Below are 12,194 nucleotides of genomic sequence, written 5' to 3'. Positions count from 1 at the left end.
TCTCAGGTTTTTTGTTAGTGTACACATGTAAATGAAGGCCAAGCACCATCATGAAAGGTCTATTTTACTGCCCTTTTAGTTGTGGAAATGCTCACACATGCAGTCCAAGAGGCTGACTATTTGCAGCATCCTCACAGTTCATAATTCCCCTCAGCCATCTTCCAGCAGCCCTTGAATTTGTGAGACTTCAAAATGAGAGCTGCTACCCAGACAGCATCCATGATTTGTGTGTTTGCCTTTGCGTGCTGGGCAGCAGGGCCCTGGCAGTCAAATATGTACCAACCAGGAATGAGAAAAGAGGCTACAGTATTCCACATGTGAATGGTGTATATGACGTATATCATATAGCCTGATCACAGCCTTTTGGTGCAACATGATTAAAAGTAGACAGACACTGAAGAAAACAGACATTATTCTTCAAATCAAGCAAATTACTGATTCTGTTGAGAACTTTGTGATCAGTAAGTTTTGCATAGCATACACCTCATAAAGAAATTGGAAAATTAGCTTTTAATGTCATAGACCTTTGCACATTGTCAGAACTCTCTTGCAAAATAATGGTTGCTCTGAACCATAGTAATTAGTACAACTTCTCAGTGAAATGTGAGAATTAGAGAGTGAAAACCTTTTCTTGAAGTGATTCTAAACATGTCTAGGTGACACAGTTGGAATCAGGGCACATAAAACCACTCTCAAACAGCTTTTGATGTCAGAGATAGCTCATTCAGAGCTGTACAGGATCATGGGTGCCCTTTGTTGAAGAGTTGAAATACAGGAAAATGCTTTTCTCCCGTAAGCAATAATTCGGTTTTCTTGAACAGCAATGGCTTCCACCACATCTTCTTGTCCAAAGCATACTTTGTGACAAGTTTCTGGACTTCCTGCTCAGCAAACCTTTGCAGGCCTTCAGAATTTTTTACACGAAGATCTCCACACTCTGTGTGGGAGATCTTTGTGTAAAGAGGGCCTGCTGGTTTATGGAAAGAGAGGCAATCCTTGGGTCCCAAGGGAAAAAAAATCTGAAAAAAATACAGGCTGGGCTGGTGCTTTTTATTTCCTTTCTTGTCTGATTCCTTCTGATACACACAGTTCTGTGGTAACTTCCTACTGTTGTCTTTGCTTGTGGACATGGAAGCACCAGTTTGTTTTTCTTTAAGTGTTAAGAGTTGAGTGGTATTTTTAGGGAGGTGTAGGGCGTTGGTGGAAGAGCTGTATTTCCAGAAGCAACCAGAGGGAGGGGGGTAATATGCTTAGCGGGTACTGTGGTTTTCCAAATTCAGAGATGCTTTCTGATGTCAGCCTCGAAATCTGTGCCAAGTTTCATACATCAGCAAACAAGGCTTCCAGTGAACAAGCAAGCTGTTGTGAGTAGCAACCATTCAGCAATAAGCAGTGGCAAGCACAAAATTAATCATATGCCAGGGCTTTTTTGCTTGTGGATTGCCGTTCTCAAATGTGAAAAATTATTCCCTCCTGCTCTGTAACTTACTGCTTCACCATGAGACCATCTTACAGGATCTGAGATATTTACCATAGGTAAGCAGTGTTACAGCATTCAGACAACAATGAAATCATACTTCATCTGCTGCAGGAGAGCTTCCTGAAGGTGTGTGCATGTTTATTATTAGAAACCCTCCTTTATTATAGGGTAAATACCCCTTTGCTTTTAAACATGCCTCTGAGGAAGAAAATAGGATTACTATAACAGAATGACCCAGGAGAAGGAAAATCAATCATTCTGCATTTTTCCAAGCATTATGTGCAGTGGCTCTCTTGGGGAGCTAAACCTTTTCCAAGAACGATGACTAAGCTGGTCCCTTCTTAAGGAAACAGTGTTTTAATAACAACATAACTGGTGTGGGATTTATAGGTACTTATGCTGGTTTTCGGATAGTAAAAAGCAAAATATCTTCCTAGGGTTTGTTGTCCAGCTTTGGCCAGTGCAGGACAAAGGATGAAAAATTCAGGTGAAATCGTCACATACAGATCTGTGGGAGACAAGGTCAGAAAAATCAGTGTTGGAGAGCCGAGCAAGAAGTGCAATAGCCCTGACAACCAACGTAGCAGTAGGTCCTAGCATTGTCACCACAAGTGGAAAATTTTAGAAAGGTAAAACTGCAGTAAATTCTAACACTAATCAGATCAGAAAATAGCACAGATTGTCATCACTTAGAGGAATGTGACGTGGTGCAGCATGTTGGCCAACTTTAGAGGGTAGAGGGGTCAGTACAATTGTACAATGCTCAGCACCCTGAAGGTAATGAGAAAAGAGGGTATATTTATAAACAATCAGGTATTTATTGGCATTTTATATCTTACATCTTGATCAAGCTTTTCTTGGCTTCTTACCAATCTGCATCTTCCAAAACTATAGTAATGTAACTACTGACAGTCCATGCTATTTTGTGGAAAGTGGGTCTTCACCTCAAGGTGGTTTTGATGTTGCTTAATGATATGTCAGAGCTTGATGCCTAAAGGCAGCAGTGTGACTGTGTAACAGATAGGTTGCTCCAAGCTATTTGATTTAAAGAAAATGAACTCTTTCAAAGCTGAAACCAGGACAGTATCACACAGTGACTTTGCAGATGTTGCAGAGATTTGGAGACTGGTTAAAAATACAAGACATTTGCTCTAAGAGTGTCCTGGATTCTGAGATAAGCTCTCTGCAGGCAAATAATATATGCTTTCATGTAACCAAATCCTGAGCTAACTGCCTAAGGAATTCCTGAGGAATAAAGGCAAGCCATGTTTACAGTAGGAGTAATTCAGCCCTGACAGTGACTGAACCAGACATTGGGCTGCAGGAGAAATGGCAGGGAACTGTGGGATCAGTCATGCCTGAGTATCAATGTAACATCATAACCAAGAAGGCTAATGTAATTATTGAGCACAGAGGCTGGCAGGTCATCAGGGCTAGACACTGATCTTAAAGGTAAGACTGGAAGATGTTGAACTGCTGAGGTCAGTGATAATTCCCAGAGACCAGGAGAGGGTGATGGGGAAAAACAGAAGACTCAAGGAGGAGCCTTGAAAACACTAAAAGAATCTGAAAGCTTATGACAATAGCAGACTTAGCCTGATGCGTGGATGAAGTCTATTTCAGGAACAAGAAGCTGAAAATCAAGGGAGTCCTTTGGTTTAGCAGAGAAAAGTCACAACCAGCAGCCAGAAATTCTTTGTTCGATAAATGCAGACTCCAAGTCAGCCACAGAATTGTGGTGTGTATCACCAGTAGTTGTTGGTGTGTGTTATGTGGGGTGCTGTTGGATTTGTCTGTTTAGTTTCAGCCATTGTAGTGAGTTGTCAGAACGGTCCCATGCCTCTCCTTTCACTGGAAAAGCATTTATCCTGGATTCCAAGTAATATATTCAAGATAGTTTTCCTAGAAAGCCTACAGAGAGGATGGGACTCCACTACTCGTTTACACCTTATTTGCTATGGCACAGGCTTCAGCACTTCTGTAAGGACTCCATAGCACACCAGTGAGATGAAAAAGAGTCATCCATTATGGAAGTTTTATGATTACAAATTCCTCAGTGGTAACATCTGTTGCTTTGCTTATTGTGGTGGGATTTTTAAATTTTAGTCTTTGATTTCTTTTATTTTCTTTTATATTTTAGAATAGTCCTTATCAGCAGCAGAAGATCCTTCTGTAGCATATTTTCAGTGCTGCCATATCGAGACTGTACCCAAGTCGGGTATGTATATTTATACGTGTACTGCATAGTCTTTCTGGGCCTGCATGTGGACCTGATAACAGACAACAGCATGATGGAGGATAATGCTTTTGCATATCTGCTCTGAGAAGAGATAAATGCACTTAGGTGTGTTTGCCTTGTGGAACATGACCAGGTTAAAACTACTGCTTTCAGTCCCCAGTTTATTTATATGTGTTGTGGTATCTGTGATTATTAAGCTGGAGAAAACTACCCTTCTGAAATTGATGTTCTTGAAAAATGCACTGTTTTTATTGTTTCTTCTGACTTCACTCATCCTGGACAAAACAAATACTCTAGACAGCATAACTTCAATTTTATAGGTCATCTTAGCTTTCTCATTCTCCCATGCAAACATCGTGCTACGGTATCTATATTTCCAGAACTATAAAGAAACATTTGGATTTAAACCGAATACCTTTTTATTGTACTTTTAGCCATCAGTCAGATCATTCAGTCAGTGAAAACAGATTATTTTGGTCATAATGCTGTACAGGTTCATAGCTGGTATAGTGTCCATGCAGCTGCCTTGCATCCCTTGACATGCCGAGACACTATACCTCTGATAGAAAAGTTTCTTCAGAATGAAGTAGTTCTCCAAAGACTGAGAAAGCTTTTCACTCTTCCACTGAAACTATAGAAGTGGAAGAAACTGGATTTGGCTGGAGGATGTTGCCTGACAACCAGCTGGATGCCTTCAGAGGTGCAGCACAAGGCTGGAAAAAGGCAGTGCTGATGGGCAGCAGCTCAGTGCCCCTGGGGCAGGGGAGTGAAGTGTATCTACCGTGGCCACATGCCAGAGAGCTGAGAAGTCCTTGTAGTTGGGGTTGACTCAGTGATTGCAGGGCACAAAATTTGTGGAAAATAATCAGGTGATACACTGAGGTGGGTTTGAAAGACCCAAAAACCATCTAGAGTAAAATTTATCCAATGTATAAAAAGTGAATTTGGCTCATACTTTTCAGCCATCTATTTAGATCTGGAGAAAGATTTGTCACAAGCTGCTTGTGCATCAGTAATTCAAAGCAAATGGAGATTATTTTTAATGCACAAAGGAAGGAAGTACCTTTATAGAGGGTTGACTTGGTCTGCTGTCTCTTGCAGTAATTTTTTTCCCTAATTAAATTGTGATGACACATCAGGCAAATTCTTGACAGACTGACAGATTTGCTCATTGCTCTTGAGTATACTGTCATTCATTTATGGTCATCACCCTGTGGAAATTTCCTCTTTATTGAAAATTGAATATATTTTGAAATGCTGATGACTGCTTATACTTACTAAATTATATCAGTAATGAGGCCAGCTGCAAAACTAAATATTATTCCAGCACATCGTGTCTTGTACCATGCTTGCACAGCAAGAAGGGCATGGGATGAGAAGGTAGCAAGTGCCAGTACACAACAATCCAGCCCTGTTTCCTTTGCTAAAAAGCCAAGATTTAAAAAAAAAAAAAAAAAGCCCTCTGTCTTTCTTCCAGAGCATCAGAGGAAGAGAGAAACAATTCAGTGGCACCTCCTTCCAGGAACAGCTGGAGCAAAGAACAGATGAGGCAGTATATCATAAACTGTAGCCACTCTGTTCAGGCTGCACAGTGCTTGCTTACTTCATTGCACATTTTGGATGTGGAGGAGGAGGAGGGAGAAACACCGGATGCTCTTTTGAAGTAGTGTAGTGACAGCATCCTTTAGCTTTGCTTTCTCTAAATCTCTGGATTGCTGATGTCTGTCCCCAGGCAAGATGTCCCAACTGGTTTATATTCTGCAAACATTACTCAGTAGTTAGCAAAAAGAAACAGATCATCACAGGGAACCATGGGCACATCTGAAATTTGACTGGAGAAATCATGGCAGGAGTGGGAGAGTAGGATGGATGAGCAGGCAGGAAGAACTGTTCCACGTGAGAGGAACACACAGTGGAGCTGCTGCTGCTTCTCCACCTCTGCTCTGACTCACGGGTGCTAAGGCCAGTGAGGAGATCGGCAGGCACAGCTGTGTTTTGTGGAGGCTGCCAGCCCTTGTTGCACTGTAGTCACTTCAGAAGAGCTGTACTCTATCAATGCTGGCAGATAACTGCAGGAGCAGATCCACTGTAAAAACCTGTGTGAAAAACAATTCCTGAAGTCGCAGCTAAACTCTGTGTACTTGCCCAGGGTGGATGGGGCAGCATCACCCCTCAACAATGAGGTACAAGCAGTGTACTCTAGACTGTGTCCCTCACTTGCCCGCCCTCCATGCAGAGGTCAAACTACAACAGCCAGAACCCTACCAAAATCTCCAAATGATGTTTTTAAAGTGGCTATACTAGTACAAATGGAGGTCTGGGGATTGCAGGGAGGAAAGCCATAGAGGTATACATGAGAGGATAAAGTTTGAGGTGTCCCCTGGAATACATTTCCCAAATCCCCCTCCCCAGCAGCTGGGCAGCTGCCAGCTCACTGGAGTGAAGCTGGCAGGAGGCTTTTAAAGGGAGGCATACTCAGAGCAGCATAGAGGCTGCTGCTGCTGAATGACAGGTTTTTCTCCCTGAAGTTTCAGAAGGTCAATCTGATGGTACTTGCTGAGGCTGAGAAGGAAGGACACCATGTGCTGGGGGAATTCCTTTCTCTAGTCTTCTCTGTTACAGTGAAGAGAAGTAAAATGTATAAAGCGGAGACTGATGTGGGAAGAAAAAGAAGTCATGTACACATCTAATAACTAGAATTTTCTGTCCTCAAAATGTTGTCCCTACCTTGAGCCTGATGGAAACCTATTGTTTTAGCTTCACGTGCTTTTATGCAAGGGAAAGGGAGAGAAGTAAAACTAAATTGAGAAAGGTTTTGAGATGGATTATCTCCTGCTGAAGTCACTGAGAGGCAAGTACTTTTGTGGATCTGGGACATAAAGTCTCTCCAGATCTGACGATACTAACATGGTCAGCATCTTTGCTAGTGACATGAGTATAGGCACAGCTTTACCTGTTTCCATGGCCAAGAGTAGGGTAATGGACTGGACCAGAGCTTGCTTTTCTAGACCAGCAGAGCAGCTGTGAGAGCAGACATAGCCAGGTGAAAGCAATGTAAGGAGAGCTACACTGCAAGTCAGGAGCTGAAGGAGGTGCTGAGCATCTTACATGCTGGCATCCCTTGGTCCCCAGCATCTCTTGGTGTTACAGCCCAAAGTCATCAAACCCTATACAGTGGTGGCTTAGAGGAGTGTTGTAATGATGCAGGTTGTCCTGTGAGAGCACTTGTAACAATGTTATTGCCTCTGTTCTTAAATTAAGAGACACTCACAGAGACATTATCATTATGGACTGATCTGCAGAGGCAGGAAGCACCTACAGCATCCAGCAACACAGAAAATGTTGTCTGAATGTTTGGTTTCGATGATGTCTTTATGACATGCAAAGCCATTGTGTGATGCACGGGTTAGAGGGAAGGCAATTCAAGTGCTAATGCTGGTACTTCAGGTTTGGTTTGTGCTGTTGCTACTTTTTTTTTTTTTCAGTGTATTAAAAACCTTTAAGGATAAAGGGTATTCAAGATATGAATTTTTATGCTGAACAACAATCTTGGTAACCTGTGCAAAACACATGCTGTTACCACACAGAGATTTTTGCAGTAACGTTTACAAATGAAACACATTCATGAGGAGATGAAGCAGTGACTACTGAACCTTTTTTTACCATTTTGGAGAGATACCTGTGCTTTAGAAAAATTGGTTCTCTGCTTTTTCACCATTCACTGATGTTATACCATGGGTCAGTTTGACACCCCAACATTCTTTAGTAATACTTGCAAATTTGAAGGATCATATGTAATGTTACACTAATACTGTTCTTCAAGTTCCCCTTTCTTCTTTAAATATAATATTCCAGAAGATGAAAGCGCTACTTTGTGAAGGGTATTGAGACTGGATTTCTGACTCAACATCCTCTTCATATCTGCCTTGCTGCAGATGAGAATTAACCCCCATCTAGTTCTGCAGGTGGGCAGAAAATTGGAGGCAGTGACCTCACATTTTTATCAGAGGTGCACCTTGTGCATCCCTTGAACTACTGTGGCACACACCTCCTTTGTCAGAGGTTGGTTGTCATAGTGGAAGCTCACAGCAAGTGTAGTTGAGCCTTGGTACTGTTCTTCCTCCAGGACAGGAGAAGATGCCTCAGGTCAACAGGAAGCAGCTGCCCCATCACACACACACTCGTACACCCGCATGCTGACCTGCTCGGGGCCCTCAGAGGGGATTTGTGTCCTGGCAAACCAAAGAGTGAAGCCGTTTGCCGATGGATTAAACAAGACTTGAAGGAATTATTCATTTGGAAATGGGCTCCAGATGGTTGGAGGTGAATTGGATTTCAGCCCTTTGAGACAGGAGCTGGGGATCAGACACAGCAGATATTAGCTTTTTAGCCATTAGGCAGGTCATGCTCCGGGCATTCAAGTCCCTAAAGAGGAACTGTTATGGCCAGACTCTCCAGGAAGGTGTCTGCAAGATTCTGCCCACCCCACTCCCCAGCATGGTCTGTGCAAGGGCACTCACACAAGGACACTTACAGGAGGACCCACCGTGTGACCCTAGCCAGGGTGGGGAAGGGTCACGTTCAGCTTTGCCTCCAGGCAACTACTCTGGAAAAGGCATATATCCTGGGCAGGGAAGAAGGGAACCTATTCTCCATTACTTACCTCATCTTGAAGTTTCTCTAGGCACCGCTTCTCCATCAACTTCCAAGGAGATGGTACAACTCTGGCAATTCTCAAAGATGTTGTCAGAATTGCTCCTTGTGGCCTGCAGGACATGGTGGCCTGCAAAAATGCTCTGCATATGCTTGCAGTCAAATGAGAACAGTCCAATTCTCATTAGTATTTTAAGGTGCCTAAGCAACTTAAAAAAGAAAGGTGACAGCAATGTCACTGTCAGAGATGTTTTATCAAGGAGGAAGAAGGCACCAGGTTGTCTTTCCCCCCCCCAGGAATAACAAGTAGTGTAGTTAGTTGGGTTTATAATTCTGTTGGGTTTTTTTTTCCCTTCGGCACGCAGCATTATGGTTCATAATTTAAAAATGTTTTTGAGAAGGGATTTTTTAGGCTTGTTTTTTATCAATGGCAAAAGCATTCACAGATTGAAATCGTACCTATTCTGATGATACTTTTTGTGATGTAAGAACCTTTCAAGAGCTTCCAAGTTTCTGTGAAGTCCTGTCCAGAAGACAAATCTGGAGGACCTGGGGGGGAGGAGGAGAGCTAGTGGCATCACCCAAATGCAGCACTGCAGCATGGTTAGTCTTACATTGAACTCTCAGCCACCAGGCTCACAGTGACTGACTGCTGGCAGGGCTGGAGCTACAGGACAGAAAACAGAGCATCAGAGAGTGCACATCCTTATGAAAATGGCCAGTTCACCTCATCTTTTATTCTTAGTGGTATTGAATTTATTAAGGAGTTAGAAATGTGTCTGCAGCAGACATAGCTGCTGAATATTGCTGCCTTGACAAAAATATAGGTATTCATCTGACCAAACTTGCCTGCAGCTATGGGAAATAATGCAGTATGAGTAATCAAATGGATTGAAGCCCAGGAAGCGGACCATTCTTCTGAAGTAAAGCAGCAAGTTGTTAGATAAAAAGAATTTGTGCCCTTCTCAGAAATGCTACTATCCAGCTTCATTCAGTTTCTAAATATAAGTCACTGCTGAATTTGAATTTAACTAAGTGCTGGCCAGAACATTAATGAGTTCAATGATGCCAGGACTGAGAGGTTTTCAATACTATCACTCCAGATAACATCTAACCACAATGATCAGTTAGTTCATAGACCTGGCATTCCCAACAGCCTTCTTTACCTAAACCGTGCAACCTTTGTTCATCTTTAGTGTTTAAGCTGGGTAAGAAAGTCGTATGCAAAATGAGGCAAAAAACCAGAAGCATTTAGGTGAGGTTGTCTTGCACCCCTGCACACCCCTGCCATCAGTTGTTTGGCGGGTCAGGGAGTGTGGAAAACATTCCAAAGGCAATATTTACAGGACAAATGAGAGCATCTAAATTGCCATATAGATAGCAGCAATAAGCAGACAGCAAAGCAGGACACTCTGTTATGTCCTACAGATTTGTTACCGAGTTCCTTTCTGCTCTTCCCCAACAGATTTTGTATGCGAGGCAGTTTTGATTAAGTCGTCAATCTTGAGTTCTTTTCCTGAGCATTTATCATTCTGTAGGCCCATCATTTTTTTAGCCTTCTCACAAATTGAAAAAAAAAAAAGAAAACCAAGCATGTATTAGCTTTACAGAAAGACACAGAGATCTGAGGGCTTTTTTCCCTCAATGGGACATTTCAAAACTAATCATCTCATGTATAAATTTTGTAGAACCACCATTGCTCATTCTTTTCAGTTGCCCTGTTCCCTTTAATTGAAGTTAATCAATGAGTCTTCCTAGTACTTTTACTCTGTATTGGGCAAAACATCAGGAAAAAAGGTGTGCTGACACCTAAATATCTTTGGAGAGAGGAAAAGGAAACTGGCCCATTTGGGCCATCTTTCCAGGAGTTTTTCTGCCTCCTCTCCCACTAAATTGCAGCTGGAGTTGTTCTGGCAATACTAATGGCATTAGGCTCTGGAAGCTCTTGATCAGTTATAGCAGGCAGTTTCAGGCAGTGGGAAATCTGCTGCTGGATTGACTGGCAGTGCATATTCTCCAGAGCTGTCATTTCCCTTGTCCCTGTAAATAAAGATGATAAGTAGAAATTATTTACAGTGACAGATGAAAATGGCATCTTCTCTTGGTGTCTCCTGAACTGCTTTTGCTTTTAGAATAAATCTTAAGAGTCAGGAATCACTAAACATAAAATATAGTTACAGAAGGCTGACATCTCTAAATAATAATTATTAGATTCCTTTTTTTCAGTAAGCAGAAGGCTTTTTCATGTACCTAGAAATCTGTTTAATATTTCACTGACTCTTAAATTATTCACAGGTTAGAGTGCTCAACTGTTACTGTCATTTAAAGAGCAAGTGCCCAGCAGGAGTCTTGCATGGGACTTTGTAGATCACGTCAAAGCATAATATTTGATTCATTAAAGAAATGTTATACTTCCAAAGGTAACAGCATCCAATTTATATTCTGTTAATCCTGACCTGGCTAATAAAAGACATGATGAGATTTCTTGTTTTGATCCTTATCTATCTGCTCAGTAAAAGTTTTCACCATCCAACAACAAATCTGGGATCCCAAGTCACGTGGCGTTCTTCCAAGAAAATCTGTGAACGCTGTTAGAGTGAGAAACTTTAAATTTTTTCCTTTTTAAGGAAAATACCCAATTTGACCACTTACGAGACTCTCCATCACACAACCAAGTCCAGAGACTTTAATTGCTGAGACTGAAGCCCCTTCCCAACGGGCAGTTCCAGTGAGCTGACAGGTGTCCTGCTTCCCTCCCTAAACTCACCACATGCACACTCAGTCAGACCACAGTTCCTTACCAGTTCAACCCCGGGTTTCCCTTAGCAGAGTCTGAGATGTCTCCTTCCATAAAGCCATTTAACTCACGGCTCAGTAGCTCAGTAACACAGAAACAGCTCGAGCTGTGCCTCTGAAGAACACCCCCAACAAAGGGACCTCAGAGGCTGCCAGAGCAAAGGTCTCACTCCACCTCTTATTTGGCTCCTTGCCCTCTGTCCATCCACCTCATTGGCTCACCAGTCTTCATCTCCTTTGTTATCTAAAAGGTCTGCAATTCCTGACTCCTGCTGCGTCTCCCATTGTCCATTCACTTGGCTGGCATCACCCATCTTCCTGCCCTTTGTTATCCCAAAGGTTGGCTGTTCACAGCCTCTTGTCTCCACCAATCTGCATTTCAATCTGCATCTCAGTCTCAGCTACCTGGACCAGGATGTATTCATCAACATTCTGTAGTCCTGAATAACTAAAATAAGTGCTTACTTTCCAGTGTAATTTATAACACTGCTCAGCTTTCTGGAAATGGTATGCATGAATAGAATATCTAGAGCTTGATATTGATGTAAATCAGAGTAACTCCCTAAACTTTGACAGCAACTGGGATCTAGTTTTTTGCCTCCTAAAGGAATGTAATCCCTTATCTTCTCATTTCCTCTAGTCTTCCCTGCTCAAATAAAGTGAAGGTAGTAAAAGTTCCCATGATTTATTTTTGCTTTTCTGTGTTTGCCCTAATCCCTTGAAAAGTTTGTTAAAAAGCACTTTTGGAAATAAAACAGGAGAGGAGAAAGGAAGTTTCCTTCCCTTTAAAACCTCTTTGGCAAGGACCATCTTTCCTACTCTGCGTTTTCTAAGCACCTTATATTGGTATATATGTATAAGCGCTGTATGCTGGTTTGTGCAATTCCTCAGTCCCATTAGTAATCTAAATAATTTAAACACAGTGAGAGGTTGGCTGGTTTTTATACCAAGTGCCTTTCTTCCCTATGCTCCTCCCTTTTGGGGCCCCTCGTCTGTGGTGCCACACAAGTGCACGTGTCCTGAAGA

At 42.2% G+C, this 12,194-nt stretch overlaps 1 protein-coding gene across 1 annotated transcript in view; it reads left to right on the top strand.

The window, feature by feature from the left end:
• The window catches only part of CABLES1 (Cdk5 and Abl enzyme substrate 1), a 76,289-nt gene that overhangs the window by 42,908 nt on the left and 21,187 nt on the right, over nt 1-12,194 (top strand). The window contains exon 4 of the mRNA XM_027907655.1: nt 3,621-3,698. Within this exon, the coding sequence (XP_027763456.1) occupies nt 3,621-3,698 (78 nt within the window). The remainder of the gene's footprint in view (nt 1-3,620; nt 3,699-12,194) is intronic.

The sequence above is a fragment of the Empidonax traillii genome, unplaced genomic scaffold (genome assembly GCF_003031625.1).
Source record: "Empidonax traillii isolate 1590-97213 ecotype Southwest subspecies unplaced genomic scaffold, ASM303162v1 scaffold1515:size97631, whole genome shotgun sequence".
Lineage (NCBI taxonomy): Eukaryota > Metazoa > Chordata > Aves > Passeriformes > Tyrannidae > Empidonax > Empidonax traillii.
Note: the sequence above shows the minus strand (reverse complement) of the source record. Positions and strands in the feature narration are given on the sequence as shown.